Source organism: Gymnodraco acuticeps, unplaced genomic scaffold (assembly GCF_902827175.1).
Source record: "Gymnodraco acuticeps unplaced genomic scaffold, fGymAcu1.1, whole genome shotgun sequence".
Lineage (NCBI taxonomy): Eukaryota > Metazoa > Chordata > Actinopteri > Perciformes > Bathydraconidae > Gymnodraco > Gymnodraco acuticeps.
In genome coordinates, this window is record NW_022991947.1 from 191592 (window position 1) to 201510 (window position 9919).

The 9919-nt window shown below is 39.1% G+C and overlaps 1 protein-coding gene across 1 annotated transcript; it reads right to left on the bottom strand.

Annotated features, from left to right (window-relative positions):
* Nucleotides 1-256: 256 nt before the first annotated feature.
* si:ch211-243g18.2 (uncharacterized protein LOC559906 homolog) lies at nt 257-9358 on the bottom strand. The gene is made up of 10 exons (XM_034200562.1): nt 9319-9358; nt 7548-7820; nt 7266-7391; nt 6717-6799; nt 6110-6266; nt 4719-4883; nt 4192-4317; nt 3132-3349; nt 1998-2026; nt 257-929 (listed from the first exon to the last, which is right to left on the bottom strand). Exons 2-10 carry the CDS (start codon nt 7809-7811, stop codon nt 814-816), a joined length of 1284 nt encoding a protein of 427 aa, XP_034056453.1. The 5' UTR covers nt 7812-7820; nt 9319-9358; the 3' UTR covers nt 257-813.
* Nucleotides 9359-9919: the final 561 nt, after the last annotated feature.

The window sequence follows — 9919 nt, forward strand, 5'->3', positions numbered from 1 at the left end:
ATGTTAGCATTGTTGTTGTGAGCATGTTAGCATGATTATAATAAAAGCACAGATGTGACACAGTCCTGGGAGGACAAGGATATTAGTCCTGTTCAAAGTATTTGCATGATTTAAAGTCAACATGCTTTTATGAAACTTTAACCTATCAGGTTGCAGTAACATAGAACCAAGCCCACTTCAGAGCATTTGTCTATTTCAGTATAAAAGCAACAACATGTTTATTGTGAATGACATAAGAATAGAAAAGGTAAATATGTTATGGATTAAAACTTTATTTAGACTAAATACAAACACAAAAACAATAAAAACATGTAAATTATATTCTTGTCAAAGCAGGAAAGGAATGTTTTACACCTACCAAAGTAAACATTTCCACACTAAGTAATAAATATCTTGTTGAAGTACACAGCAGTCTTTAGTAAAACAGAATGAACATGGTTTCTCGGTTGCTCTCACAGAAACAAAAAAGGCACTTCTATTCTAAAATGGTATAAGCATGCATAACTACAGCACTGGATATATATATATATATATATATTGTAGCATTATCTCCAGAATCAAATCAGTGTCACTGATAAGTCAACCTTGGAAAAACCATTAACTGAAAAAACAAAACATTCATAGTCGAGCAATACCCCCAAAAATTCCCTATTGAAAACAATATTTTCTCATTTGAGAAGAATAAATGATACTCTAAAGCTCTTTTGAAACATCCGGAAACATGTCTCCCGCCCTCTTTTTTGTTTCGCAAGACCCTGTCATTTTTTGCATCTTGCTTCTTTTTTAAAAATGTGTATCCCCACTCCCCTTTTTTTATTTCTTGGTCTCTTCGATCTGCTCCACCTCGCTGGTCTCGTCCACCACTTTGCCGTTGATCATCGTCTGAGTCACCACCTTCACAATTTTCCTGGTGCGAACATCAGGCTCCTCTGCACAGACAGAGATGAGATGGGATGAGATCAAATGAAATGACATGAGAAGGGATGAAATGGAAAAGAACATATTTTTTTAAAGTATGATTTTAAATGAGATTAGATCAAATTAATTGAGATGACATCCAGTAATATGAGAATAGTTTTGAGTTTGATTTACACAGGATAGGTAGTAAACTGCGATAATCCAAGTGAGAAGAAAGGATTGGTGATATGAGATCAAGTGGAAAGAAAAAACAATAAAATGATCATTTAAATGTAGAAGATGAGATCAAATGAGACAAAATATGAAAAGATATGAGAGAAAGGGGGGAGAGAAGAGACAACATGGAGGCAGTTAAATGAGAAGGCAACATAACATTTGGACTCATATTACTCTTTAATTTTGGTTGATTCTTCCGTCACTCTGTAACACTTATTTCTCCTGATGGAGTTGTATGTATTTCACACTGACCTTCACCAGTAATGCACATGTCATGTTTTGACAGCTTAAATTAAAGGACTATGTGCATTTTTCACTAAAGACACAGTTTGTAAAAACAGCTTTAAATGATTAACGATCCTGTCTCACAAAGGACTCTTAAAGGCGTCACAGTCGTTGGTTCTGTGTTGTCTTTGGTCTGCTGATGGTGAACATAACCACAAGACCTTGCAGTTTGTTAATCCAGCATGAGTCAGTGAGATTAGCATACAACAGTTACATAATTGCGATAAATGTTTTCACACCCATATGTGTTGCTATAGGAGCTGAGCTGTTAGTGTTGTTTGCATTGTTTTGAGGTTCATGAAACAGACATTATTCCTGGGCCGCTCGGCGTGTGAATGAATATTATGTTTGCTCAACTTATCTCGTTTATTATCACAGCTTTAGTCACTCTTTACAACCCTGGTGTTTCCTTCAGGTTGTGATAAATTGCAGATATAAATGAGTGAATGAGCAGTGCTTTACTCTTTGGTGTGCTACATGCTTTTTTATAAAATACTGTGCTTGGAAGTTCTTCCGACATAAAAGTTGTGACTTTGCACTTTATTTATCTCGGTAAAAATCAGAGGCCAGGTACTCACTTTTTGGTGGAAGAGGGACTTCCTTGACACTGAGGGGCAGAAATGATACATGTCAGAATAAACAGATTTAAATTGACCTATAATCAGCATTTACATTTTTAAGAGGAACAGTTTAGCATTTTGGGAAAAACTGTTTTCCTGTTACTTAGATGAGAACCACTCTTGTATCTAGAGGCACTATGAGGAGTTAACTTAGTTTGGAATAAAGACTGGAAAGACTGGAGGAACAGCTAACCTGCCTCTGTCCAACGTAATAAATTCTACTAATTAGTTTCTCTAAATCTGGTCAAAAACTAATTGGAAAATGTTCTTTTCACAGTGGTACTTGTAAAGGGCTAAGCTAGTATTTTTTATTTATTTATATATTTATTTGACAGGGACAGTGCACATTGATTGATATTTCTGTAAATGCGCCAGAGTTAGCCAACAGGCTATTTTTCGTCTGTAGTCCCTGGACAGATGTTGAAAGTCATCCTAAAAACAAAAATTCACTTCAAATAACAGGTAAATACAATCAGTAAAACAACATTCAACAGAGATATTATGATAAAAGCATATATAAAAACATAAAAACAAAACTAAAATACATATTCACAAAGTAGACAGATAGCAACAGGTCAAGGCACATGTACAAACAGAGCGTTGTAAAGTGCAGATTGTGTCAGTGTTGACAGAGCTGACTTTCCACTAACCATGTTTTTAAGTTAGATTTAAATAAACTACAGGTGTTTTGTTCTCTAATCTTTACTGGGATTGAGTTCCACTGTTGTGCAGCTTTAAAAGAAAAAGAAGATTGGCTGAATGAACTCTTCCTTAATGGAACAACGCAATCTCCTCTTGTTGCAGCTCTTGTTGACCTAGTTACAGGTGTGCGTATGGTGATAAAATGTCTGAGCGGAGGTGAGGTAAGGCCGTGTATTATTTTGTACATGAGGCAAGCATTTGCATATCTCATTACATTTTCCCAGCTCAACAAGTTATATTTTGTGAGTATTGGGCAATGATGAGTGGTTACCCCCTGCTTCCAGCCTGTATGCTAAGCAAGGCTATCTGGCTGCTGATTGTAGTGAACTGATATGAGGGTGCTATTTTGAAGTCTGGCTCTCATTCAGCCATGTTCCTGGTGAAACTCACCTTTCTTCTCCCTCCAGCAGGCGCCTGTAGGTGGCGATCTCCATCTCCAGGTTCTGTTTGATGCGGAGGAGCTGCTCATAGTCGGTCTTGGTGCGCTGCATGTCCAGCCTGAGCTGAGAGAGGTCATCCTCTAGCTGGTTCAGAGTGGCCTGCAGACGCTCCATCTCAGTAGAGTACTTCTGACCGGTCTCACCCAGGTTACCTTCCAGCGCTGCTACCTGAGACAAAAAAACAACAATAATAAGGCCTAACCTGCCTTTTCCACATTCCTGGGTCTAATGTTACCAATGTGTTGCCCATCATCATATCAGTTTGGAAGGTTAAATGACCGGTGACCTGGGAAATGCCCAAAATTATTCCTAATTTTGGCTTTTCAACCGCCTCACATTTCATCAGAGTGTTTGCCAGTCAGTGGAAATCTACCCTCTGTGTCTTCTTCTGATTCTGAAATTACTTCCCAAACCACCATCAACAAAAACCTGAGCTGACAAGGCCTTGGCATCCAAAACAAACATTCGCTGTGCAGACATGATTACCTGTTTCGCCACAGACACCCACCCCCATACACTTTAGCAACTGAATCTGCTATCTTCTAGCTAGACTTATTAGCGTGGGATAACATGTTGACTGTCAACACAGGATTAGTCTAGAGAGAAATTTTTATTTTTTATTTTTGTCAGACACTGATGAACGTGAGACAGAATCTGAACTTGTGTAAGGATTTTCTGCATTGGTATTTGACAAATCCCCTCTAAATCTGGCCTTTGTTCAATACAATGCCATAACTAATTACGGCTCTGCGCAAATGTGACACTCATAACTATGTTTTAAAATCACTGCTTTATGTGCATTTTATTTAGTTTGCACAGCTCTATATGTAGAAACATACACACACACACACACACATTTACAACCATGTCCAGTTTCAGCATTTCTCTATTACCTTTTTTCTTTTATCTAACTGTATGTAGAATAAAGTCCTCTTCCTATGTTTCTTGTGAGTGTTCTTTGGATATTTTTGCTCCAATTGCAACTTTTGTCCTCAGGCGTAGCAGCTCACCTGTTTGTGCAGACTCTCCAGCTCCACCTCCAGGTTCTGCAGGAAGCGCTGCCTCTCCATCAGCTCGCCTTGAGCTCCTCTCAGAGCCTCATTGCTCTCCTTCACCTCATTCTGCACCGTCTCCAGCTTGTTTGGACACAAAAACACCAGAATACACACGCACATGAAATACATTGTGTTATTAGATGAATTTGGCAATTGTGAATTTCCACTCACTCTTTACGAGTTCTCTAAATTAAGAATTTGTTTTTCACATCGTTTCAGAAAAACGATTATAATGATTATTCTGACATCAGACTGTAACTGTAGAAATAAAAAATATTTTTCAATCAATCAACAGACAGAAAAAAGACAATCATTTTGATGAAACATTTTCAAGCATAAACTGTAAAAAAATTGCTAAATATTTGCTTGCTCAAGCTTCCCACAGGTGAGGATTTGCTGCTTAGGGTGTTTGACTTTTGGTTGGACATACGAAGACGTTACTTTGGCCTCTTAGAATGAATTCCTTGCATTTTTCTCCTCACCTTCTTGAGGTACCACTGCTCCGTTTGGTCCTTGTTCTTCTTGACAATCCCCTCATACTGGGAGCGCAGGCCGGACAGAATGGTGCCCAGCTCAGGCCCGCTGGCTGAGTCCACCTCCACATTCACCTCATCTCTGGCAATACGGGACTTCATCTGCTCCAGTTCCTGCAGTTGGAGGAGATGCAATACTTAGATCCTGAATTATGCTTTATCAAACTGTGTATATTTACGAGAAACATAATGGTTGCATTGTGTCATGTCTAAATAAAGTCCCATATGTGTAAATGAACAGGCGACATATGGGAGCAGCAATTGGTTTGTAAATTCTACACCACATGTTGGCATAGAGGATGTGAGGACATCTTTATTATTTAGATGCTCTCGATCAATAGTTGATGGGGCAGAGCTCACCTTACCTCACACACACTAAACTCTATTTATCCATATTCTCTAGATCTCTTTCACTCTCGCTTCTTTGTCACTTGTGGCATTGTGTCATGTCACACATGTTTTAATATGATGTGGTGTGCATTTAATGTTCTTGCTAGCCTACATATATGCAATCTTCTAGGCTTTGTTGAAGAATACAGTTAAAATGCATGCACAGTAATTGTATCCTTGCTCAGGAAGGGGGTGCACGAGAGATGTGATGGGATCTCGTTGCCTAGGTATGTCAGTGGGGGGAAAGTCTTTATTTTCAACAAAAAGGCCTGACATTCATTTCAAAGCTGAGACACACAGAGGCAAGGTACAAACCTGTACATGTTGTCAAATCAGACAAACAATAAATGAAATAAACATAGGTGTCACACATGCAGGATACATGTGCTTTATATATTTCAGGATTAACAGCCAAAAATAATCCTCTCAGTCTCATTTAGTCGATAACAAATATCTGCAGTAGGTGATGAATTGGATCTGTGCAGTTTTATTCACATCCTGTTTCTGTTAGTAGGAGATCGATACTTCTCATGGTGAGAGGGGGTGAATTATCTTATCTTCATATCCCCCCCAGAGGATGACAGGGATCATCTGATTGGGCAGAAACAGCAGGTCTGTGAAACCAGATCTAACTGCTCCTTTAATCTGTAGTAACCAGAGGACCACCTCTTTCTCTCCTGCCCCCCCCCACACATATCTGTGTGCTTAAGCTCCAAATAAGACCTCTTGAGTCCACTAAACTGGGTCAGCCTGAAATCAAACAACTTGTTGTTTGCGATGGCAGGTTGGAGAACAAGAGAGAGGGCCAACATGAAAATGAGAAGAGGCAAATGTGGAGTAATGGAGAAGATAATGTGGTGAAGAGCGTGTTAACAGATTGGCATACAGCACAAATGTGGGCAAAGAAGTTAAGAAGTGAGTCCAAACAGATAGAGTTAGAACAGACTCACCTCCTCGTGGTTTTTCTTGAGGAAGTACAGCTCTTCTTTCAGGCTGTCCAGATCTCCCCTCAAGGAGGCGATGATCTGCTCGTGGTCGGTCTTGGCCTTTTTCAGAGCAACACAGTCTCTCTCCACAGACTGACACATCACCAGCTCAGTCTCCCACCTGGTTCATTTCAGATAAATAAAGGAATAAGTTGTTTATTTACTTTCTTTTTTAATGGCAATAGCAAATGCCTTATGAAGTATTTTCTATTTTATTGTATTGATTTTCGTTTCATTTCATCTCTTTGTAATCATTAAATACAATACCCAAACGTTTCTATGACCCTGGTAGATTTTAAAGGACAGGAATAGTATAGCACAGTTGAAGCAGTACAAGGTAATCGTTTTTGTCAGTGATAAAAATGATCTGAATCATAAATGTGCATTAAATACCTCAACAGATTCAACATGATACAAAAAGACTTAATCTGTTTAATATGAATGTAATGCTACCATGCTGCACAGGTAGTAAAGCCTAAATCAAAGACTTTAATCTAACTCTAAAGGGCTCTAAAAGGCAGTTAATCAAATAGTTTCAGGCAGTTGTTCGCATTGATCCTGAGTCACTCACTTGATTCTGAAGTCATCTGCAGCCAGTTTAGCATTATCGATCTCTAACATGAGACGTGCATTCTCCAAGGTCCTCTTCCTCACCTGGCAGACATTAACATGGGGAAACAATGTGAGCATCCTTCATCAATGTCAATCTTCGCACAGAACTATATTAGGTATTCTGGCAGTGAAAGCACAAAAGTACAAATGCCACATAGAAATTCAAAAGAGTAACCCATTCCATTTTCATTAAACTGTAACTTTTGTGCTTGGACAACATAGCATAAATAATGATTAACTTTACTCAGGTTTACAAGTTAACCCAAAGATCAAGTGTAGGGGAAATTCTGCCTCTGAGGAATCTACTGATGCAGCTCCTGCGAAAAGATGCGTCCATGTGTCCATGTTTGCATCAATGTTTTGTCTATGTAAAACATCCAATGACATCATAACCTTGTTCCTTGACAGACAACTCACATCTGGCTGCAGGTCTGAATAATCTCCATGGGCCTTCAGCATTCCTTTATTATGAAATGTTAGATGTTTTTGCCCGCCCCTTCATGCCTACCTCTTGCTCAACAGCATGAGCTTGGGCCATCATGGAATCAAGGTCATGACCTTTGGGGATGCGGTCCAGCATCACCTGCTTGATCTTTGTCTCCAGGTCTGCGTTGGAGTGCTCCAGTGAACGGACCTGGATGAAGACAAATAGATGCGAATGAATGATTTCAGTGTTTCAGTTGGCTGCTAGTATCATTTCCTTGTCTGCATGTTGACAGAAATGCACCCATCGCCCATTTGGCTGCTGAACAACAGTTTAACAGTGCTGTTAATGTTTTATGTATCAGACCTTGTCCAGGTAGTTGGCCAGACGGCTGTTGAGACTCTGCATGGCTTCCTTATCGTTGGTGCTGTTGCCATGTACGCCGTTAAGTTTCAGGCTGATTGGCCCGTTGAGATCCTGGCCGATGGAGGCCGAGCGGCTCAGAGGGCTGGATGTAGCGAAAGATACAGAAGCACGGGAGCGAGCGCGGCCAGTATCCATCAGAGAGCGACTGGAAAAGGAAGGCTGACGGCCCAGAGAGAAGCTCCTCATCGACATGCTGGAGGCCATGACGAGTTGCTGTCAGGACACAAAGAACATCACAGAGAAACGTTGGGGGGGCTTGTAAAGACAAAATTGAGGCAAGACATAAAGGCATAATCAGAACAAGAGTACAATTTCACATGTAACATCCATCACAGCTGTGAATAACTCATCTCTCTTTATAGAGAGTGGATGGATGTTCAAATTACACATCATAAGCAAAATACATAACTCCAAATGACTGTTTGACCTGTTGCAGCCATTCAAAGCTAATGTAACATGAGATATGGCTGAAGAAAAGCTCTTGTTTGGCCCTTAAGCAAATGTGTTTTATTCAAGCATTTGGCTAGACTTAAATACAAGTAGGGGCTTATATTGAAGGCCACTGAAAATGATGAAAGGAGAATTTCAACGAGTATATCTACGGCCATTTAGAGGCTTTTCAAAAGATCCATCTGCATTGAAGAGATGACTGTCTTTACGCTCAGGGCCACTTCAGTCTGTCCGTCTCGGATCCGTTCAAATGCAACTTCAACTCAAGTCAGTGTAAAATAAAAATGTAAATGAGTACAGTTCAACCCTCGGTCAAAGGAGAGCCTCTTACCAGAACTGAGAACGCACTCACATGGTTTCATTACTATGATAATGAGGTGCATTTTATATTCAAGAAGAAGCTAATGGAGGATTCGTAAAAACTGAGAAAAAGGGGGGGGGGTGAAAGATTCTTCAGAAATATAAAAGTAATCCTAAACCTAAATACTACTGGTGATGGTGTTAAATATTATAAAATGTGGCAAAATGTAAAACATGTTTAAAGGTTATTTCTGTGCTGATTGACTTGAAGTGCTTTAAACTTCTTCTTTTCTTTTTAAATACCTAATGTTTTCTTTCCAACCTCATTTGACAGTAAGTGTAACAGGTGTTCACATTACTTCCTGGATTTAAAGTGTCACTAGTTAGTGTATAAATGTCAAACCTAGACAGTGTGTCTTTGTCTGTGTGTCTTTGCGTGTCCCTGTGTGCGTGTGTCTCTCTAGATTAGCGGTCAAGGGAACCTCTCTGTCTCTCTGTCTCTCTGTCACTTGATCCTTGCAACACCGTTCCCACAACACTACAAAGGAGCCAGCAGGAGACAGACAGTCCTTGTTCAGATGAAAGATAGAGCTTGGGAAAATGATCGGAGAAATATTTAGAGTGAATTCCAGTTTCACAAGGGCACTTTGTTCGGCAGGAAATGGACTTTCATTTCATTTTTTCTTCCCTAAATCATCTTATCATTAGCAGACAAATAGTTCTGTTGACAACTGCTAAATGAAATTGAACATAGATATAAGATCAATTTGCTTAAAAGTGGTAGAAACGTTTCCCTTTAGTTATAATTTTGATTTAGATAAATGTTTTAAAAAAAAATAGAATTACATACATTTTAATGATCCCAACTTTTAAACATAATGAACAAACAAGGTCATTTGTTTTATTGTTATTCAAATCAATATATAACAAATTATAATTTCTAAAAAAGTATTTTACTCACCAACGTTTTGTTGAGATGGAGGTAGTGTGATCGAGGTAAAAAGTGGAGGATCTGTGCTGCGGATGCTACAGGTGAGTTTATATGCAGGTGTACAGGAAGAGGGAGGAGCTAGCACTGAACTGAAGGTGTGTTTACTGTAACTGAAGGTCTTCAGAAAAGTAGATGTTGAGTCTTGTAATGAAACAAACCTTTTCTTTCCACCCCATGCTCATTTTGGGCCTAGTTTATGAGAAGGCAGTTACACTATATTTTAAAAAAATCCAATTGAATGGTTAAAGTTTGTAATTTTGAGATACAACTTCTGCATTTATTTAGTTCACTATTTTGGTTATTGTAAGTGATTCAGTTGTTCTGCACAGTTATTGTATGTATTGAACACAGACTAGTGGGGTTGTGAATACTAAAACAACACAATACATACATACCAACATTTCCCCTTGACAGTGTTGGTAGTAATCAGCTTCTACCTCTCAGCATCACTGATCACAATAAAAAGCATTCCTACTCCTGTATCTGTGATATTAAATGTCTCATTATCATCACCATGCCTTTACTGTTTGAAGTCTTGCCTGCAGATGTATCTCCTCCTGTCTCGCAGTCA